At 38.2% G+C, this 22,928-nt stretch overlaps 1 protein-coding gene across 5 annotated transcripts in view; it reads left to right on the top strand.

Moving 5' to 3' along the window:
- Positions 1 to 4,033: 4,033 nt before the first annotated feature.
- Positions 4,034 to 22,928, top strand: part of RBM15 (RNA binding motif protein 15) — a 32,038-nt gene continuing 13,143 nt past the window's right edge. For 2 of the 5 annotated variants that reach the window (XM_058176979.1, XM_058176978.1), the window contains exons 1-2: positions 4,035 to 12,055; positions 13,034 to 13,082. In XM_058176979.1, coding sequence (XP_058032962.1) covers positions 4,196 to 7,015 — 2,820 coding nt within the window. In that variant the 5' untranslated portion in view covers positions 4,035 to 4,195 and the 3' untranslated portion in view covers positions 7,016 to 12,055; positions 13,034 to 13,082. Of the gene's footprint in view, positions 12,056 to 13,033; positions 13,083 to 22,928 lie in introns of those variants that run through there. The other 3 variants (XM_058176982.1, XM_058176983.1, XM_058176980.1) reach the window with 3 other exon arrangements.

Here is a 22,928-nt window from a genome sequence, read left to right as displayed (position 1 = left end):
GAAATTATCTGCCACTGATTTCTAAACCTAATACTTCTCAGGTTAAATCAACAAATGATTCCTATATAGATTTCATAATCTAACCTAGTGATAATATGTAACATTGCTACTATACAAAAGTAATCTGATCACATTTTCATACCATCACTACTTTCACTCCCCAAACTTCCAGAACCACTGTGAAGAAAATTTGTGGTTATATTTATTTCTGAAATATTCAAATCAAAAAGCAAAATCAGTCCTGACCTCAGATGTTGCAATAACAAAAATCTGACCACCACCGAATTCCCTATAAAAGGTATAGAAAATATAAAATGAGAAAACTCACTAACTTGACATATAGCATGCACCTTGCCAGATCTAAAGGGTGGAAATGGACAAAATACAGGTAGTCCTTAACTTACAACCTTTCGTTTAGTGATTATTCAAAGTTACAGTGGCACTGAAAAAGTGATTTATGACTAGTCCTTGCACTTAGGGGAATCAGAGCATCCCCATCAAAATTTAGGTGCTTGGCAACCGGTGTGTATTTATGATGGTTGAGGCATCTCAGGATCACTATTTTTGACCTCCCCAGTGGGGGAAACTGGATTTACTTAATGACTGCGTGATTCACTTAATGGCAGCAATTTGCTTAAGAATCATGGCAAAAAAGGTCATAAAATCCATGTAACTCACTAAGCCTTGCTTAGAAACAAATTATTTTTTAAAAATTTGATTGAGCTACTAAGAAGCTGCAAAAAGTGTAACTCAACTGGGTGGCAAGAGGAGACAAAAACTTCCTCCAAAGGGGAAGCAGAGCCATGATATCTCAACAAGAAGTCTAGCTTGGCAACCATGTCAGCCATGCCCAGAAATAAATCTTTTCAGCAAATTCTGCAAATCACTGAATCAAAAGATGCACAGCTGGCACATATTAAATAATAATTAATAAATAAAATAATAAAGACTAATAAAACTAAAAGAGAAAGTTTGGTGTACAGGAGTGGTTAATGCATCAAGATAGAAATCACGAGACTATGAGTTCTACTGCCACCGTAGGTACAAACACCAGCTGGGTGGTCTTGGACTAGTCTCTGTCTTTCAATTCTAGGAAAGAGACAATGAGAAACTACTTCTGAAAAATCTTGCAAAACTGTAGGGAGTAATCCAGTAATCCAATCACTAGGAGTCATAAACTGAGGCATATAGATACACAAAACACCTGTCCATCACCCAACCCCCACTTAAAATATAGACTATTAGTAAATGCCTATTTAAGTAAAACTCTTTTATTTCTGTGTATAAAAACTGTACAGAAAAATTAAGTAGATGTCTACAATGAAAGTATGACAAGCCTTGACACAATTACTAAGAAAAATAACATCTTAGTTTAGCTTCTCTTATACTGTCTACTGATAGTATAAAGTAAGAGTTTTCCAAAACTGATTTTAAAACAGCATCCTTTGATTAATAGAAAATATTATTTTTCCAAAATAGATATATCAACATTTCTGATAACCGTTTTTAACATTTTTCCAATTTTTCAGCCACTTCCCATGTTCAGTACAACTATCATTCCTGATAAAGAGATTCCAAAACTTTGGTATAATTAATTAAAATCTTTAACACAATTAAACATTTCCACATAAATCTACTTATGTACACTAATTAACTCCTGTACTCCAAAAGATATCAAATAATCACATGATCAACGAACCTTCAATTTTATACCTACAACAGAGAAACCCTGATATCCATCCTTTCAAATATTTTTGTTGGGGAGTCCAGTACACTCTAAGTACATTTGTACGAATAATTTCAGATCTGTTAATACCATTTTAAATTTTTATGAATTGATCGATGCATCATTATCTGAGATTCCATTTCTAGTGCATATTTGAAATAATATCCGCACTTTAAAAATACTCTTGAACTATTGATAGAACAAAGTATTTAGGAAGTAGAAAGGAAGTCATATCTTCACAATGATAGTATTGAAGATTGCTTCTTTACTGAGCAAATTAAGAGTAATTTGTTTCCCAATTCTCCTCGAAGACTGGTGATTGCTTCTGTATGCTTCTCTACCACTTGCTGGGAATCTTCTCTCCTTGGCCAACACAATGTGAATCTTGGGCACAGCAGCATAATTTGGAGGGAAGGTTTCTTGGAGAAGTAACCATCAACCCTGTTTACTCAGAATCATTGAATGATGTTGGAAAAATAGGCTTGTTGGCCCCAATTTTCTCCTCCCCTCATTTTATTACTTAAGTAAGCAGAAGTGATTTCTCCGAGGACAAGTAAACAAGAGAAATGGCTGGCAGGTCTGCACTGGAAACTTTATCTTGAGAAAGATGTTCTACCTAGTAGTTATTCCAGTCACTAACAACTAACTTATGAAAATGATGAATATGATGCATCTGCCCAAAAAATTGTTCCAGTAATCTCATTAAAGAGGGTAAAAATAACATCAAAGCAGAGTGCTTTTGCATCTTGTGCATTACTTCCATTTTGTGTTTTGAGTCAGTCTGGACTCCTGGAAACTACATGGACAAGTCCCCCAATTCTTTCAGCACAACTTTCCCTTTGCTGTCTATCTGGGGATTAACTGATGATTAACAACTGGGATTTGTGCTTAAAGCAGAACTAGAACTTGCAATCTCTAACTCAGTAAGTCTAACTACTTCAACCAAACTGGCTTTCACTTCCGCACTTTCATTTCCGCACTTTCATTTCAGCAAACGTTTCTTTAAAAATTGCAAGTACTGCAGTACTTTAAACATTTGCTCATTTAAAAGGATAACTTTCAAATGTGATTACGGTATATAATGGCAACATTTTGTGCAGTTTTAAATAAAACTAACAAATCAAGACAGTTCTGAAGTTTAGCCCTCTGTTGTTTTAGTGTTCTAAATTAATACTTAATTTTTGCATGGCAATTGTACAAATAAGTTAAATAATTTTTAGGTTATGGTATCCTATTCTCCTAAGGATATAGGAACAATAGTACCAGCAGTATTGCCTTTGCAGCTCATTTTCTTTTTAGCGCTATATTAAAAAAAATTTCCACCAAGCCTTTTCAGTCGATTTTTCAAAATTATTATTTGTAAATACGGCCATTTAATAGGATTTATGAATTTAATTAACGAGATTTCCGAGAACAGCAACCAAACTACTTTAATAAACCTAACATTACCGTGCTTCGAAAGATCAAATTCTTTCAGGAAACCACGGAAGACGAACGGAGCTTTCTTATTTTCCACGTGTTTTACAGCCTGATGTTTTTAACCCTTTGTAAGCCCCCCAGAGTAGCTTAACAAGGAGGCGGCCTTGGGAAACTAATTTGAATGGATTCCGGGTACAAAAGCGCTTTGGCTTTTTGGACGGAGTTCCGATATGCGAGGAGGCAGACTCGGATCCTTTCCGTGATCCGCTAAGCCCGTGTTTCTCAGCTTCAGCAACCAAGACGCGTGAACATCAACTTCCAGAATTTTCTCCCCAGCACTGGGTGGAGAAATGATCTGGCTGGCGGCACGGGAATTCTGGGAGTTGAAGTCCACACATCTTAAAAGTTGTTGAGGCTGAGAAACGTTTCCCGCCCAGAGGAACACACGCCCGCGTTCGCTGAGGAAAAAGAGAGACAAAACGATATTCGCCCGACAAGTCCTTTCCCGCCTAAGCTGAAAAAACTCGAAGCTGCGTCCACTCCAGACCCCAAACAACCCCCCAAAAACCAACTGAGGCCTCCGCCTTCCTGGCCATCTCGTTCGTCTGTCCCAAAACCCAAAGCACTTTTGCGCGGGCTCAGGCCGGCGGGGAAACGGAGGCCTTCCACAAAAACCGTCAATAAGAGCGTGGAGGGGGTGGGTGGGGAAACAAAGAGTTGGGGTTCCTGCTTCAGCTAATGGGATGGAAGTTCTTCCAATTCGGACCATTACCGCTCAAGAAACCGATGATTGATTGGCCGTTCATCCAACGGCCTGGTGAAAGTAGCGTAGGAAGGCGAAATTTCCGTTTCCGGTGCTTGGAGCGTTTCAGATTCTACGCTTTTCTTCACCGACAGGTCCTTTGTGCAATGAACACGATGGGCTCCGATTAAACTGTCCAATGCCTGCCCAGTGGGCGGAGTTCCAGCCTGCCTGAGCTTCCAAGATGGCGGCGGGTGCGTGAGGCGCGATACTCCGCGCGCGATTCCCTCTTGCTGGCGCTTGCCGCCATGAAGGGCAAGGAGCGCTCGCCTGCCAAGGCCAAACGGTCCCGCGGTGGCGAGGATTCTTCTTCGGCGCGGACCGAGCGGAGCAGTAAGAAGCCCAGCAACGGCGGTGGGAAATCTGCGGGCGGCGGCTCGGGCGAGGGCGGCGGCGGCGGCAGTAGTCGGCGGAGCCTTCATCTGGAAAAAGCGAGCCGGGCCAGTAGCCGTGAATATGAATCGGCCGTGGTCGGAGGCTCTGGGAGCGGCAGCGGCCGCCACGGCTACAGCGGCAACAACAACAGCAAAAACGCGGAGTCTTCCTCGTCCTCGCGTGGCAGCAGCGGCCGCGGCGTCGATTCCCGCGCGCCCCCCTCCGACTCCGCCGGCAGCAGTGAGTACAAGACGCTAAAGATCAGCGAGCTGGGCTCGGCGCTGAGCGACGAGGCGATCGAAGACGGCCTCTTCCACGAGTTCAAGCGCTTCGGAGACGTCAGCGTCAAAATCAGCCGCCTGCCTCCGGGCACTGGGTCCGGAGACGAGCGGGTGGCCTTTGTCAATTTCCGCCGCCCTGAGGATGCCCGGGCTGCTAAGCATGCTCGCGGCCGCTTGGTCCTCTACCATCGGCCGCTGAAGATCGAGGCCGTTTATGTAGGGGGCAGCAGCGGAGGGGGAAGCAGCCGGCGACGCGGCAGTCGTTCCCCAGCGCTTTTGGACAAGGAGTCTCCCTATGGGGCCTCAGCAGTGGGGGTGGCGGGGGCATCTCCCGCCACTATCAGGCACCCTGCAACTGGGGCCACCCAGAGGGCCCTCTCGCCTGCTGGTGGAGGGGCAGGCTTAGGGTACAGAGACTTTAGATTGCAACAGCTTGCCCTGGGTCGTCTGCCCCCGCCGCCTCTGCCCCGGGAGCTGGAAAGAGAACGAGACTACAGCGGTTTCTATGATCGGGTGAGGCCCACCTACAGTCTGGATCGAGTTGCTGGAGTGGCGGCCGCTGCCTTTCGTGGGGTTGGTACAGGAACGGCCACTGAAGAAGAGATTAGCCCTGAAGATGACCAGAGAGCTAATCGCACCCTGTTTCTGGGTAATTTGGATATATCGGTTACAGAGTCAGACCTTCGTAGGGCTTTTGATCGCTTTGGGGTTATCACCGAAGTGGATATTAAGAGGCCAAGCCGGGGTCAAACTAGCACGTACGGATTTCTTAAGTTTGAGAATTTAGATATGGCCCACCGGGCTAAGCTTGCCATGTCTGGTAAAGTGCTGTTGCGCAATCCTATTAAAATAGGCTATGGTAAAGCAACCCCCACCACGAGACTCTGGGTGGGTGGTCTGGGACCCTGGGTACCATTAGCTGCTCTTGCCAGGGAGTTTGATCGCTTTGGTACTATTCGTACCATTGATTATCGTAAAGGTGACTCGTGGGCCTACATCCAGTACGAGAGTTTGGATGCTGCACAAGCTGCTTGTACCCACATGCGTGGGTTTCCTTTGGGTGGGCCAGACCGTCGCCTGCGTGTGGACTTTGCTGACACTGAGCATCGGTATCAACAGCCCTATTTGCAGCCATTGCCACTTCCACCCCCTGCTCACTATGAGCTGGTAGCAGAAACATCAGCTTTTGGAGCACATCGTGGTGCTCCACCAGATCCACTCCGAGGTGCTCGGGATAGAACACCACCACTGCTTTATGGTGACCGTGATAGAGACTTATATGGTGAAACAGACTGGGTGCCTCCTCCACCTCCAGTTCGGGACCGAGGCAACCGAGCAACTGTGTATGATGCACTTGAAAGTCTGGAACGGCGTCGAGATGGTTGGTCTCTAGAAAGAACTCGTGGGGAAAGAGAGCTTGGTAGTAGTAGAGACCCACCTAGGAAGCGAAGGCTAGTGGAGGATGGGGGTCGACATTTGGACCGATCACCAGATAGTGAACGTTCATCTTCATCTCGTAAGCGTCACTGCCCTGCTGTAGCATCTCCTCAAGATCGTAGTCCTGAAACAAGCTTAATCAGAGACCGCTATAATACTGATACTGATCGGCCCTCTTCTCGCTTACTCTTGTTGGATCGTCCTTCACCAGTCAGAGAGCCACGGAAGGGGAGTTTGGAGAGAGGCCAGAGTGAGAAGCGGGAACATAAGAGTTTGATTGAAAAAGAAAGAAAACATCGCACACTTGCATCAACTGCTATCCAAGAGTGCAAGAGTCCAGCTAAAAAGGATGAACATACTTCTGAAGGGAATAGTAGCAGTGGATCTCGGCTGAAGCCACCCCAAAAGCAGCAGCAGCAGGATGGGGCCTCAAAGTCGGGATCATCTACCAAACTCTGCCTAGCCTGGCAAGGAATGCTTCTGTTGAAGAACAGCAACTTTCCATCAAACATGCACCTACTACAAGGTGATCTCAGTGTTGCTAGCAATCTGCTGGTGGAAGGAACAACTGGTGGCAAAGTGGCCCAACTAAAGATCACACAGCGTCTTCGTTTGGACCAGCCCAAGTTAGATGAAGTTACCCGCCGTATCAAAGTAGCAGGACCCAATGGATATGCTATTCTCCTTGCTGTGCCTGGTACCACAGACAACCGTGCCTCATCTGGGGCTGGTGAAGCTAATACCACCTCTACCCAGCGGCCATTAAGAAACCTGGTGTCCTATCTTAAGCAAAAACAGGCAGCTGGAGTGATAAGCCTCCCAGTAGGAGGCAACAAAGACAAAGAAAACAGTGGAGTCTTGCATGCTTTCCCCCCCTGTGATTTTTCTCAGCAATTCCTGGATTCTACAGCAAAGGCCCTGGCTAAATCGGAGGATGACTATTTGGTCATGATCATTGTTCGTGGTGCATCTTAAAGTCCCAATGCTTTCTGTGCTTATCCTGCTGCTTCATACAACTCCCCCCTCTTCCAGTGTCTGCCAGGTGCTAAGCCTTAGCCAACACCCTAAGTATAATTTTAGATCTGTAGTTACTGTTATTTTCCCTTTATTTTCTATAAACTCTAGAGAGCAGATATATTAATTGTTCACTAGGCTACCCTCAACTGTCTTGCTAGTGACAGCATAGCAAAAGGGATGGCTTGCTTTCACTAAAATATGAAACATTGAACAAGCTTGCCTCCCTCTTCTTTTTTTTTTTACTTTTTAACTTGTCCTTGTTCATTTCACAACTTTAGGTATAAAATCTTTTCCTATACTTACGTTCTAAATTGCCATACTTAAAGCATTCATGGTTTATGCCCGTTCTGAGCCCTGCAGCTTCCATAAAACTATAGTTATGATTTCAGAATAATTCCTAGTTTACAAAATGTAAAATGAAATTGAATTAACTCATGGTTGAGTCCCTGATATAGCTGATATTAAGCCTTCATGGTGCACGGTAGTTTTCTTTCAGTTGGGTTTTCAGTTTTTGTTCCCAAATTCAGAGATATGCATACCCTTGGAAAATGTTCCTAATGGTATTTTGCTTTGTTGATTTTTTTAAAACTTGTGTGCATTTAAGGGTTGTAGTTGTAATGAAAGCTTTACTATAACCCATGTACATCATGAACTTCTGTATTGAAGATAGCAGGTAGTTACTGGTATCATTGTTTTTGCCCATTACTAATTGTAATAGGCACAATGAATTCTAAAGTATAACTTGGGAACACAAGTTTCAAAGATGGCACTTAACTTTCACGAAAAGTTCTGCCACATAACCATTTCAATTATCATTCTACCCCTGTGGAAATCGAAAAGAAACTTACCTGCTCAATATTTTTCAGGTAAAATATAATAGGCATTATGTGAGGTTTTATAGTCTGGGTTGCACTGTTTTAATCTTGACACTTTTGCATTCACCTTGTATTTCTAAATGTTGGGAAGCAATTCAGTTTACTAAAAGAACATAATTCGATTGAAAGTAAGCCTTTAAAAGCAGTTCTTATTTTTTAAAATGTGTGATAAGACTTAGGAAAGAATCAACAGTTTAACTGTGACTTTGCTTGGTCTCTTCTCTAGTCCAATATTTTTGTTTGTTTGTAAAGCCACTGTACAGTAACAATATGTTTCTCATGTGTAAACCAATTCTCAAGTTTGAATAAGTACAATTACGATAGTTGAAAAGTGGCTTAATGAAACACTGCTCAGTGAAATATTATTGGGAAAAATGCTATTCTTAAAAGTATTTTTTTCAAGTAGAGCCTCACTTCTGAAACTATTACGCCCTTTCACTCTTTAAGAATGTGGGTACAGTAACCTAAATCCCACAGTTCTGAAATACAAATTGAAAATATAAATTGTTCTGTAATAAATGAAACTTGGAACTGTGAACCAAATTAAATCTAGCTACTGTTATAGGCAGAGTCAGTAAGACAGATTTGTGTTGTCTGTACTGCATAATATTACTGGATTATCCATATTACTGCATTTGTCAAATGCAATATGCTAGTGGCTACATAAAGAGTTTTCTTAGTGTATTTATTTGGAGAAAGAATTTGCTCTGTTGAACTAATATATTAATTTAAAATCCATCCTTATATTTTTTTGGAAAAACTTTAATATCAGATTCGAAAGCCAAACATGTTGGCAATAGTATGCATACTGATGTGCTCTCCTTGTTAAAAAAATCCTTCAGAACTTGAATTTGAGGTAAAGTGAACATACTGGCATTTTAGGCAACCTTTGAGAACCAGTGTTGGAAAACCTTACACCATGGATTTCTTTTTCTATTTTAATTGAAAATTATGTTCAGTGCTGCTGCTTATGATTTGAACTGGGTAAAGTATATGTGAAATGGGCAATTCAGTTTTCCAAACCTTTTATCTAAGATTTTTTTTAAGAAAGAAGATAGTCCAGTAGTAGCTATAGAAAGAAAAAGAATAGTAGAAGTCCAATTTAGACTAAAATGATAACCAACATTGGATGGCTCAGCACTTAGTTATAGCTGCTATAGCTTTTTGTTTGTATTAGAATAACAGCAGTGCAATTATTCATTTGAGCCAACCTCCAAGACTTCAGCAAAAGTTAAATTTTGTGACACATCTGTATGCAAAAAAGAGGATTGTGATCTTTTGTATATGGTATTATGAAGCTTTAAGGCAATGTATATTTGAATGCTGCACATGTTCAGAAATTTGTTTCCAGAGTTATAACATTAGGATGGAAAATGTGTTTTTTCCTGACAGTCACTTAATATCACTTTTGGGGGAGCTGGGTAGGAAAATCTTAACTGGCATGTTGTCTTTGGGATTTAAATTCTATAATTGGGAACTTTTGGGTTTGAGTTTGGGTCCCCCCCCTTAAAGTTAACTAGGAGCTTTGCATTTTGACAAATGCTTATCATATATGGTTGGCTGTCAGTGGAGTATCAATTTAAGGCTACCTCATTTACCAGGATCCACTCTTATGTTTATACAATTGCCTTCCAATTTGGATTATCAAAATTTGGAACACCGGAAGGCAAGATTAGCATATTTAAAGCCAATATATTTAGCATGGGTCTTTTCTTCCCAAGATATATAAGGGGGAAAGGAAGAAGCCTTCATTAGGAATTTAAACAAGTAGTAGGAGTTTGACTATGTTTTAAGAGTAAAAGAATATAGGAATACATCTGAATTGGATAAAAATGAAAAAGTTAAGGGTAGCCACTTAAGCATATAGAAGAATAATTCATGTAGGGTGCCTGATTGAATGGCTTGCAAAATTGTAAAGTAATTTGATGTATTAATTTCCTTGCCTTCAGTTTTCCCCCTGTAAACAATATTAGCTGCTCCAGATGTGTCACTGAAGATAAACATTTCCCTTTACATTATCCAAACTAAAGTAATTTGGAACAACTAGAAAAATGTACACAGATGTAGGATGAAGAGAATCTGATGTATATTTTAGCTAGTTTTCTCCAGTAAGTAATGAGTCTGTAGTTGGAGATAACATAGCAATATGAAAAAATACTTGCAAACAGAACACTAAATTTCATGTTCTTGTTTGACTTTTTGAAAGTGAGAGAAATTGTGTGAATTGTGAAAATTCAGTTGATTTTTCTCCTGTATGTTTTTTTAACTAGTACAGCTGATTTTTTTTCCAATCTCTACCCTATATTTTAACTCCCTGAACTACTATTTGTGCATTTATATACAGATGTTAATTCATTTCAAAAGCTTTGTGCCAGTGAAGGGTGATTGGTGCTTTCAGACATTACCTAGAACATTAATAGCCTTGTAGTTTGAACAGTTATCTGTAAATGTAGGGGGAAGACAGATCTCTTGTAAACATTTGTACTGAATAACCTCTTCTTTCCTCCTGAAAGCAAGGCTAGTGAAGTGCTGAAGACCACAAGGGATTCCAAACTCTAATGGACCTTTGCGAAGAAAAGCGTTGGCTTATGTGGAATTTACATGGGCCTCATGGAAGAAAGCTTATCTGTTTAGTATTTGTGCATTTTACTAAAATGGCAGCTTAAAAAGTTGTGTATCTGCTATTTGTGATGCCAATGCCCATGTTTTAAAGTGGAAAATTGACCTCTTTGCTTTGTGCTGTGTACACAAGATTTCTGCAAAAGTAAAGGAAAAAAAAACCTTTTTATGGCTCACACAGCTTAAAATAGCTGTCACTCAAAACATGCGCTCACAGTCGAGCTGATTTTGTTTCATTCTAAATAAATTGTTTCTTTTGAGGAAAGTGGTTTTTCTGCCTGGAAATGAATTGACGACAAACCTTTGACCCCTTTGTTTGCAGCTGTGGGGGTACTTTACAACTGCTCCTGCTGCTCCTTCTCCTCGATCTGATAGTTGTGGGTCTCAGACAAGAAACAGGGAAACCTTCGCTTTGATATTGACCATCTTTTGTATCAGATCTGAAGAAATCTAGTTTGTTGTGTTGCTGTGTCCTCTTGTGTACGGTGAATGGGGATCAATGGCTGCTATCTCCTCATCTTTACGAGGAAATGGTGCTGTTGCTGGCATGCAAGAAGCAGGGAAAGCATCTTAAGTCTCAGAACAGTGTACAGATCTGGGACTTTGTTGATTTTGAAGAGCTGGAGTTCCTGAATTTTAAGTTCTTGATTTATTTTGTTCACCTAACTTGTTTGGCCTTAGTTCTGATTTTAATTTGAAGAAAGTTTGAAATTGCTTTGCATCTTGCTCATAACCTTTTCACCAAATTGAAAAGAAAAAGTAACTCATAAAAAAAAATTAAATGATAGCGCGTTTCCAGACACAGTTGAAGAGCTCCTCCACCACCAGGGGCTTTTCTTCAGAGTTATGCAGTCCTGGGTGTAGTTCTGAATGGAAGAAGAGTTCCTGAGAGCTAGAGCGCTGTCATTTAAAACGTGTACGATTGTTATTGGTGCTCTTTCTTGACCCGTTTTGAAGCAAATGGTCTACACACCTTGGATGTGCATGCAACCTTGATCGTTTCGTAGGTACCACTGCAAACTTTCTAGTTTGTAGTACAGATGATATCAGGAGGAAAAAAAAAGTGGTGAAACTTTGAAAAAAAATGTGCTATATTTCCTGCATTTGGGGATCTTGAGCTTTGGAAAGCTGTTCCCACTGTGCAGGAGTACAACTCTTTGCTGCAGGAGACTTCGGGGCACAGTTGACTACACATCACCAGAGGTCAAGAGGAAGCGAACAGTGCTGCACCTGCATCGTGGCTGCAGAAACTGCATTTGTTTCCCAAGTCTCTTAGAATTAACTAGTTGCCATTTGACATGCAGATGGAAGACACCTTGAAATGCAAGCTTGCTCTGGTTGCCTTGAAATGCTTAACCTATTGTGGATAAAGAACACTAGCGCGGTCCTATATCCATGCAGGATGATTGCTAGGCAGCAGGTGCTTATCAACCAAGGATGCTACGATTGTGTTCCACAAAATATGGGTTCCCATGGCAAACTGCTGTATAAAACTCTTAAACAGGTAAGGGGGTTTTAAGAGGTCAAAGTGAATTGTAATTATAAGGAACTGGGTTGACTGCTTTTAAGGCTTTGCTCATTATAGCCTTCCAAGTTCTTAAATTACTAATTTTTACAGTACCCCCTCCCCCAATGCAATGAGGTTTAGTACAATTAAGTATTAATTTGAACATCTAATGCCACTTTCATATTGATTCCTGAACTCTAAATGTAAGTAGTTGTGAGGGCTGAGCATTTATGGTGACATTTCTGTTCCGTAAATTACAGAAGCAAGAGGCTTGTATCAAACACAGTAATTTCTAACTAGGTCCAGGCTATCCTTTCTCCATAAGAAAAGTAACGTAAAAGGTGGATGTTTATTTCTGGGTACATACATAACGAAATATATTTATGTTCTGATTGGTCCCTTTCTTCTGTACAGTGACAGTGGAATGTGAAGAGGACAGTTTTTAGATAATTCAAATTTTTTCAATAGTTAGATTGAGATATGACTAGAAATACAATCAATCTGCTTATGGAATGCTAGGGGATATCAGTAGAGAAACTACTTGACAGAAATAGTTATAATTCTAAACTTTAGAATTGTTCTCAATTGGTAAGTAACAGGTTCCATTAGGCATCCTTTATTGGAAGAAAGCAGCTAATTTTAATAAATAGATAAAAAGGTTTGGTTAAGTATCCTCTGATTGTAATCTAAAAAATTGTATTCCTAACAACAGCCTTGCTCCTGTCTACTCAGAAATAATTCATGTAAAATGGAATTTACTGCTACATATTTCTCTATAGAATTGCAGCTTAAAAGAGTTTCTGATGAGGGAATGATACAGTTGAGTTAGCAAACTGAAGAAGATTCTTCAGATCAATTAAATCAAAATATTTGATGTATTTTCCTTTTTATTGTTCAACCCAGTATATAACTCCAATGCATTTGGTGCTGGGAAATGCTTTTAATAGTTGCTCCATAATAGTTATTTCTTCACAGGATTGGTCAGCCCCTCTGGACTGATTAGAGGGACATCTTTATCTGAAAGGTAACTATTTTTTCCATAAGAATGAAATGCTGCTTAGGTTGGCTTTGACTATGTCATAAGAATATAAAAATGGACGTAGCTGTGTAATCATTCAAAGCAGACTGAGAAAACTTATAAAACTGCATTTCCTTAGAGCACTGTCTTAAAATTGTATTCTGTAAAACTGAAATGGAATAGCACAGTTTTAATATTAAACAGCATTTAATATACTAATTTTAGAAAATCTTACCAATTTTATCAGAAGAAAATTATCCCACTAAAACCAATGAAATGGAAAAAACTATTAACTTTGGGTAATACTGTACATAACTTGTATAGTTAAAGGCAGCTTTTAGTTACCAATCCAAACATTAGGGTTGTAGATTTTTAAAATTTCAGACAGTAAGAATTTCATTAAAAAAGGCAAATAATTTAAATGAAATATTGCCCCTCATTAGGACATACTCTGCAATGGTACATAATCCTTACATTTCTCCATTTTTCTAGCTGAATATAACAAACCTAACTCTTTGTTCTTCTGACTTGTGTACTGTAATGTACTAGTCTTAAAGAAGATTTTGGAAAATAGCTTTGCATTAAATCCTTGTAGAATTCATGTTTCAACATAATGGACTACAAAGATAGGTATTCTGACTACATTTAATGTCATGATAAACCAAGGTTTATTGTAATGTGCATTACTTTATGAAGCCTTGGGATTATTATACATTCTTTAGGAAAATAGGTTTGTATAGCTTTTAGTTTGTTTGATTGAAGTTAGTCACTGAATGCTCTGATGTTTGCATTAATTATACTACATAAGCTTGTGTTTTGAATTGGCTTGTTTCAGAAATATTTATAATTGATATTCAGCCAGAATCTCTAGCTGGCTAAGGTACTCTGGGAGTTAAAGTCCACAAGTCTTAAAGTTGACAAGGTTGGAGATCCCTGCTCTGGTTAGCTAGAGTTAAATGCTTCTACAGGCATTCTTGGGATCATGCAAAAGGAAAGATCCGGGCATTCTGTGATTGGTGTACATCGTCCAATGATTGATTTTGTGTCCATAGTCTTTTTTTTTTAGACTGGCAAATTATGTTAATTTTTTCTGCACTAATTTAACAGTGGAGCTAAGATTTATCCCAAATATGCTTAGATGAGGGGGTGGGGAGCCTTCCTGATTGTAACATATAAAAATTAATTGATCAGGAAGTATGGCTGCTAATTGGCAGGAGTTAAACAGGAAATAGGGGAAATAGAGCTTCAGGCTAAACCAGGAATTCAAAAAGCATCCCAGAAGATAATGATATCTGTAATGGTTGCTCAACTATACAATTACTAGGGTAGTTTCTGCAGTTACTGGGATAGAACGAGGTTTGGTTCAAGGATATCTTTGCATTTTAAAAAAATATCTTTACAAAGTATTTTTATAAATACTTTGATTCCCGACTTAATCATAGTTTAGATAAAATCCTTTGAAATCAGTGGGTCTTTATCCTGATTAATTTGCATCAAACTGATTTCATTTATTTTGGTCAAATAATTTAAATTTGGATCTAACTGGAGAATTATCTCCAGTTTAAAGTTGCATTATGTGTAAAGGTTTATCACATATAATGAAAGTATAGGATTTGATATATGATAAAGTATTCATCATAGTGAGGATGCTATAATCCCATCTACAGGTGGAATTTTTGAAAGTATGTGAGAAAGCAAGATCCCAAAGATTTCTGCTTTCATAAAAAATGCCTAGCTGTTATGTCAGTGAAAATGTAGATGAATAATTTCAAGAGAAGAATGTATAAATCCATTCACCACTCTCACGTGGTTGTAGAGTTGGATTTTTTTATCCTGGGCAATTTCTTATGTCATGTGAACCAGACTGAAATGTGCAAAAAGAAGAGAAAAAGAGAGGGAGAAGGAAAAGAAAGAAAAAGGAAGGAAGGAAGGAAATGGAACTGTGTAGATTTACACAATTACATTTGATTTGAGCAGAGAATACATAACTGTTAAAGCCAATCACTATTTAGTATGGCAGGTGGGGTTGGAATCAAATTAAAAATATGGTATGAAAAAAAGAAAATTCCTTGCTTATATTCTTAAATTAAATTTGCATGCTTATTGAACAGGTGGAACATTTCAGGCAAATCCCTAAGTGCATTATTTACTAAGTTACTGTCCCCAGGAGCCTGAATGATAAATCTTGGTGCTAAGTCTTCAAACAAGGCAAATGTAAATGTCTGCTGCTGGTAGGTTCTGGTGATGACAGACTTTGATTATTAAGGACAGTAATGATTGGGCTTTAACTCAAAGAATAATAGGGAATAGAAGACATTAAAGCTTCTATGTACCACTGACAACACGTCTATGTACCAAGACATTCAAATACCACTGGATGCGTTTTATACCTTTGGGATGTAAAAAGCATTCAGTGGTACTTACCAAGATACCTTGCACAGTGTGCTGTGTGTATGTTCATTTCTACTTTCCATCATATGTTATATACTTTAGATAATTTTTACTGATAAAGGTATCTTCATTTCTGAATGAATCTGAAGTATTTAGGAAAATATATCAGGTTGCAGTTTATTTAATTATTAGATTTTTTTACACACTCTCCATTACCTTTTAAGTAAATCAAGGCAGTGAACATACATAATATTCCTTCCTTTTATTTTTCCCACAATAACAATCCTGTGAGGTAGGTTGGGCTGAGAGAAGGACTGGCCCAGAGTCACTCAGTTGGCTTATATTGTATGTATTTGGGGTTGTTGGGTTTTTTTTGCCTTTGGGTCAGCCTTGTTTTGTGGTCACTCCATAGATACATCCTTAAAATTTCCAGGCAATATTTTCAGGAATAGTTTGCCCTTCCTTCCTTCCTAGTACTGAGAGTTGTTATTGGCTCAACGTTACTCAGTTCTTGTGCCTGAGGCAGGAATAGAATTCAGGTTTCTCAGTTCCTAGTTCATCATCTTAATCATCAGATCTAACTGGCTCTATGTATTTTCTATTAGCAATTTCAGTTTTCATTTTCTGGGCCACAGTTTTTGGAATGGAGAACAGTATTTTAATTTATTTATTTCAACTTAACATAAAAATAAACAGTAAAGATGGTATATGCCAAGCAAAGGAGTTCAATGACTGTAGCCTGGAACCTGGAAAAAGAACCAGATTTTTTAAGGCCATCCAGAACAGCATCAGAGTGAGTTCCACCTTGATCTCAGAGGAAGGCTTATTCTAGTAGGCAGGTGCTGTGACAGAAGTCATGCTTCTGGGCTCCTGTTAGAGGACACTATTTAATCAAAGGAACCTGGAATGCCTCAATCCTGTCATGTTGAAATGCCCAGGCTGATATCTGATATAGGAGAGAGGTAGTTTCTCAAGTAATCCAAACTCTTACCAAGTAGATATAATCAACATCTGAACTGCACTCAGAAGCAGATTGGAAACCAGTGTAGCTTGCAAAGAGAGGTATTACATGGGCACAAGGGCATATCCATCACTAACTGCACCAGCTGAAGATTCCAGTGAGTTCTTGAAAGGCAGTCGCGTGTAAGATGCGTTGTACATCAAGCTATGATAGGACTACGTCAAGAATGACTATCTGAAGAGTGTCTTATGGAGATTCTCAGTCATCCAGATCATATTTGTCCCAAAGATGCTTTTTCAATAGGCACCTGGACTTTCTGGTAAGTAAGCAACCAGAAAGTTGAAAAAGCACCTTTAGGACGACTATCTGGAGAATCTTTGAATCTAGGAAATGATAGTTTGCCAGATGAAGCTGTTCAAGAACTTTTGTGGCACAGCTGTTACCTGCTCATTGAGCAGGAACTGCATCCAGGAGACCCAAACATTGCATACTACTACAAATTGGGGAAAGTGAATACAAACTGAATACAGGATTCAGAGCATTCTGTTTTCCAGATTAAATGGTTAAAAGAGAAAGCATTTTGATGCAATGTGGCAGAAGAGATAATGTATATTCTAATTTTTTATCATACCATTACTTTATCATTTTAGCTAACTGTAGGCATGCTGAGTCTAAAAGAGGTTTTTTTTTTTTAATCTTAGAAGATAAATGTCTTTTGGGTTGAAAAGGCAGTGTTAACAGCTACTTGACTTAGCTGTTAGAAGTGGAAGACACAGAGAGCACAAAGATCATTTTGAGGATATATCTTTATTTCCTTTTTAAATCTATTAATGCTTAATTATTACAGTGAATGGTGATATTATCTTTTTCTTTTGTGTGAGGACAAATAGTGAAGAAAATGCCAAACAATGTTAAAAGTTTTGCTACAAAATTAAAGAGTAAACTTAGAGATCTGGGCTGCAAAAATCTGAACAAGCATCAGAGTTAATATTTTTCTTGCTCTCTGTGCTACTATCTAATGGTTTGGATAATTGCAGACCAGTTATTGTATTTCTGTGCTATGCTACCAGACAGGACCCTCTAGTGACAGATGTCACTCTACTGCCCCCAGAGATTGGGGGCAGTAGAATGGCAGCACAACTGAAACATGAAATGCCCTGGACTTAAAAAACATCACTATTTCAGCAGTTTCTGATATGCAATGTTTATTTATAAGGAGAAAGATCCCCCAAATTAGGAATTCCATTAATATATTGCTACCCACCAAAATATTATCAAAAATTTTGGAAAGCTTTTCAGAAAATTCTTCTACATGACTGGAGCAAGGTGTTGGAGACCATTTAATTCCTAATTAAATTGGATAATTTTTTCACAAAAGACCAGGTTCACACATGAAGATTCGGCTAAATTAATTTATTGCTAAAAGCCTATGCACAGGCTTCGGTTGGCACAGGAGTCAATCAACACCTGCTTAGAATTAGATAAAGGTCAGTGGCACCCAAGGGGGGTTTGGACCAATGTTAAGAATTGGTAAAGTTACAAAACATTATATGAATATTTCTATTGATCTATTACATAAGATAGAATATTGAATTTAAAACTTCAAGAAGGTGTCTTATAGCATCCTTTTATTTATTTATTTATTTATTTATTTATTTATTTATTTATTTATTTATGAAATTTATTTATAACTAGGTGGTTTATAGTAATATATACAATTAAAAAATGTTAAGATCAGACATTAAAACCAAGGACACATGGGGAGGTTATGGGGCGGGGGAGGTGGGATCTGTTTTGTTATTTGTTTCGTTTATAGAAGAACCGGGTGATTCAATACTGGGTTATGGTTAAGCTGCACTTCAATTAAAATTAAAAAACACTGTAAAATATTTGCTGGAAGAGAGTTATAATTAATCAAGAACCACCATTCTATATGCTGTCTATATTATTCTGAGGACCCAGATTGTTGGGGGCAATATGTTGACTCTAAACTGCTTAGAGAGGGTAAAGCACTGTGAAGCGATATATAAGTCTGTTGCTATTCAGTAAAAGGAAAATATTTAAGTTTGCCTTGAGTATTATTTTTAATATGAAAAGTCCTTACAATCATTACGATTCTGATGTATTTTATTGAGGATAATTGGAGAGCATCGTTAGATCCAGCCCAGGTTAATAAATGCCATCTAATAATTTAGCTTTTTGATATACTGAGTTAGCTAGTTAGTTGTGGGTATCAGTACTTATGGGATTTCTGCCTAGGACAATCTGATGCTCTCCAGATGTGCTGGAATTCCCAGTCAGGATGGGCACATCTGGAATGTACCAAGTTGGGGAAGTTTAGCTTTAGTACCAACTTTCAGTTTTGTATTTTACTATTACGTTTTTCAATATATATTATATAGTTACATGATATATATATAGTTACAAAGGTGATATTTAATGATATCTACCAAAGAGACAAGCTCTTGTTTTCTTTTTTATCCAGGTAATTTAATGGTGGTATCCCAACTTGAAAGGAGTAGTTAAGAAATTAATAGCTCAGAATCCAAAAGGATTATGGATAGCCTCCGATTGTTACCTAGTTAGAGCATGGGTTTGAGTTCAAGTGACTGTGTTAATAAGATGCATTCTGGGTGGTTCAATGAATCATAAAATTTTTGTGTGTAAGACTAGAGTACATGCATATTTATTCAGTTTACCATGAGTTTAGACCCTTCTGGTTTGCATATGACCAGATTATAGAATCTTCCATGTAAAGAAAAAGCACATAAATTACAACTTAGTGTATAAAGATTATCAGTAAACTTAAATAGATAATAAATGCTATTATGTAAGTCTATAATGGTGATAAAAATTTGGAATATTATGTGTACCCTCAAAAGAATTAAATCCTTTGCCATCATATTATAGAAACGCTCATATCTTAAATATTTTTATGTGTAGCCCTAAATCTTACCAACTTCAGGAAGCGGTTCCAAGTATTTGATAAATATCAATTGCTCCAGCACTCCTTTTAGGTTTTTTGTCTTATAGATAAATATTTCATTCCAAGGAGGAATAACCCATAGCTTATAAACCACAAGAAACCCTTGGATCTGTTTTCCTACTGGCATCCCAAAGATGCTTTTCAAAAGTCAACTTTGTTTTTTCCTTGACATTTTGCTTCTTATCCAAGAAGCTTCTTCAGTTCTGATCAAATGGCAGGGAATGGTTCGGTTCAATCACGTTGATAATATGGTCAGTGGGAAAAATGGTTATGGAGATTCTCAGTCATCCAGGTCACAGTTATCCCAAAGGTACTTTTCAAAAGGGAATGGCTCCATTCCCTGCCATTCAGTCAGAACCGAGGAAGCTTCATGGATGAGAAGTGAAATGTCTTCAAGGAAAAAAGAAAATCCAGTTTCCTTTTGGGAAAACACCTTTGGGACAACCATGACCTGGATGACTGAGAATCTCCACAAGCATTTTCCTGCTGGCCATTTTATCCATGTGATTGATTAGTGGGGAGCAGTTTTCTAGTTTACTATTAATAGTAACAGAAAACCAGAATCTGCAGTGATCCTTAGGGGATGGAGAAAGCCTTGTTTTCTCTCTAATCCTGCTCATAGTCCTTGGAGATGTGAATAGGAAAAGGCCAGAAATCAGGGAAAAAACATGAATTGTGTGACTAGAATGCTGTAACCGGTATGTGTTGGAACTCCGGAACCAGTTCATAAATAAGCTTTTGGGGGAGGGTGTCCATTTAAATTATGATGGTCGTTAAGCGACTGTTAAAAGAGGACTATATTCTAAAGTAGATCATATGTCTTTTATGAAACTTGGTAATTTTTTTTCCCAATAATTTTTCTAAGTGTTTCTCATCATGGTGTGACAGAGTTCTGTGGTCGCATATGAACAGTGTGGCCTATATTCATAGTTAGGAACTATCCTTGATAGCACCAATCAGTAGTTTTTAGTGTATGGAAAAGAAAAGGAAAAAAGAAACTTAACTTGATGTATTTTTAAACAATTCACTATTAGTGGTGTGTCATATTATGGGAGAATAACAGCCAGCATCATTTCTTCTTGTACTTCATACATTAAGAGTCCTTTCTTGCTGATGTTTTCAGGAATGTTGGGATTTGCAGTTCTTTGGATTCAATTTACAAAAAACAACTTTCACATGAAAATGAAAACCAGCCATGCTTTTTCACAGAATTGTTCAGTCATAGAAAAAGGTGGCTACTTAAAACAACAACAACTGCAGACTGCTGCTATCTTTGTGGTCTTGCATGCTTTGAAATATTTTTTAAAATCAAATCCAAAGCATTATACAACTTCATCGTTCTTGTACCTTGATTCTAAGCATAGCAAAAGATTGCATCATGAGGAGGAGAGGGACAGTTTGTAACATTATTTAATAAACATTGACAAAACAAAGTTCTAGGCCACTTTAAAGAATGGATACTTCCACTCTGATAATCTTTGATCTTAAGTATAGTAAAGGAATTTTGTATGGATATCATTTGTTCGTTGATAACTTACTGGTATGAGATACTGCACAGAAATGTAATCAAAATCCTAGATATAACTATCGCTCAGTCATGCTTATTTTTTCACAACATTTTTCTTCTTTATGTTAATTATTTTATATCAGAATGAGTTTGAATCTAACTAACAAGTGACGTGTTTGAACACAGTCAATCTAGCAAATGGAATCAGAACGATAATGCTGGTTGGAGTAAACTTACGTCTACTGATTTTACTTTATATTTTAAATTTCCATCCTATTTATACTTAAGCAACATATTTATATCAAGCTACTCTGTTTAGAGACAGGCCTCACAATTGGCTGAAAATCTGAGTATGATCCTGCATCATCATATGCATTTAAATTCTGTAGAAAGCAGTGATGACTAAGGTAAATTATGATGGGACAGTGGTGAAAATGTCCACTGATTAAACATTTAACCTTTCCAGTGAATGCAGCAGATTTGAAAAGAAGGAAAGAGCCAGGAAGAAGATGTCAGTGCATGTTGTACTGTGTTTCATTCATTTGATTTAAAGAACCATTCTAGAGCTAAAACATTGCAGAAAATAATGTTCAGAATTGCCTTATTCTGTGGGTGACATCTTGGGCAATTAGTAAATAGAAGGAAAAACAGATGACTTGTGTTTTTCTTCCCATTCTGACGAAAACTGGGAATTGGTGATTCTAAAGATATATGCAATCCTTACAATATCATCAATCATAGAAACACACTTCGACAAATTGAAACAATGCTTTTTACAGTATCTGCATGGAAAAGTGGCAATATTCATAATTAAGCACAAATTTCATAGTGATCAATTAGACTAGAGCAGAATTTCAGCTGACATAAATTCCTTGATGACCACTCTATACTGGCATACTTGGAATCAAGATTATTTCCCTTGCTTCTTTTATTAAAGAGGAACAAGTTTATACTGAAAAGGCTGATGAACCAATTATATTTCTTGATATGTTTGTAAAACAATCTGTGGATGAATCAGGTATTTTCTGGGTGGGTTTAGTCAACTGATTTTGTTAATGTTGGGATCCATTTCAGTACTTTGTTTTTACCTCTGTTGCCCCTCAGGAGAAGATTCTCATTCAAAGTGAGCTTTTACCAGCAAATAAACAACTTTTAAGCTGTTTAACAAATGATAAGCCTGGAATGAGGAGTGGAATGATGTAAGCAAATATTTTGCATCATTATAATTCAGTCTTAAGGAAATGCAAATGGTAGGCACTCATAATCAATGCCATCAGTCATTATAGAGCTGCACATTGGGATGTTGAACAAGCCAGATAGCAGCCAAGAGCCAAGTAAGATAAGGAGCTCAGCCTGAAACTGAAAAGAAGAAACTGTTGAACATATGAGAAACCACCATAAATGACTGAAGGGCTGCATTCCTTTAACTGATATTGCCGTCAGATAAAAATAATACATTCTACTATTTCCACATGCAGTTGCAGCAATGGGATTGCTACCTGCTAGTGTGTAAATACGTTTTTGTATTGGTCAGTGAGTTCCTTCACATGGCTAGGAAGTTAGCAGTTGCAACCAGCCAAGCAAACAAAGCACATATGACACAAGAAAACAACTGTACATCAGATCCCAATTGGAAGCATTAAATATTCAAATAGAAAAGTGTCAACTTTGGCACTTTTTTCTAAAAAATTCACAGCAAATAAGTATAAAAAGGATACAACATTATGCAAGATTTAATCTGTTATGCTGGTTCAGTGTGAAAAACTTACTTTCACTGAGTAGAAAGCCTATTTCACATGCTTCATACTTCTTATTTAGAAGCATGTATTCATGCAGTATATAATGCTTTTCCTAGTTTAGGCAAATGATCTTTAATTAAGGATAATAGTGGATAGAACCTTAGATCTGGCTATTTTACTTTTCTAGCCATTGACCTGTGTTGAATTTCAGCTATATGGTCAGTGGCAGTGTTAGCTTGGGAATTCCAGCCCAATGCATTTGTAAAAC

The sequence above is a fragment of the Ahaetulla prasina genome, chromosome 3 (genome assembly GCF_028640845.1).
Source record: "Ahaetulla prasina isolate Xishuangbanna chromosome 3, ASM2864084v1, whole genome shotgun sequence".
In the NCBI taxonomy this organism is placed as follows: domain Eukaryota; kingdom Metazoa; phylum Chordata; class Lepidosauria; order Squamata; family Colubridae; genus Ahaetulla; species Ahaetulla prasina.
Note: the sequence above shows the minus strand (reverse complement) of the source record. Positions and strands in the feature narration are given on the sequence as shown.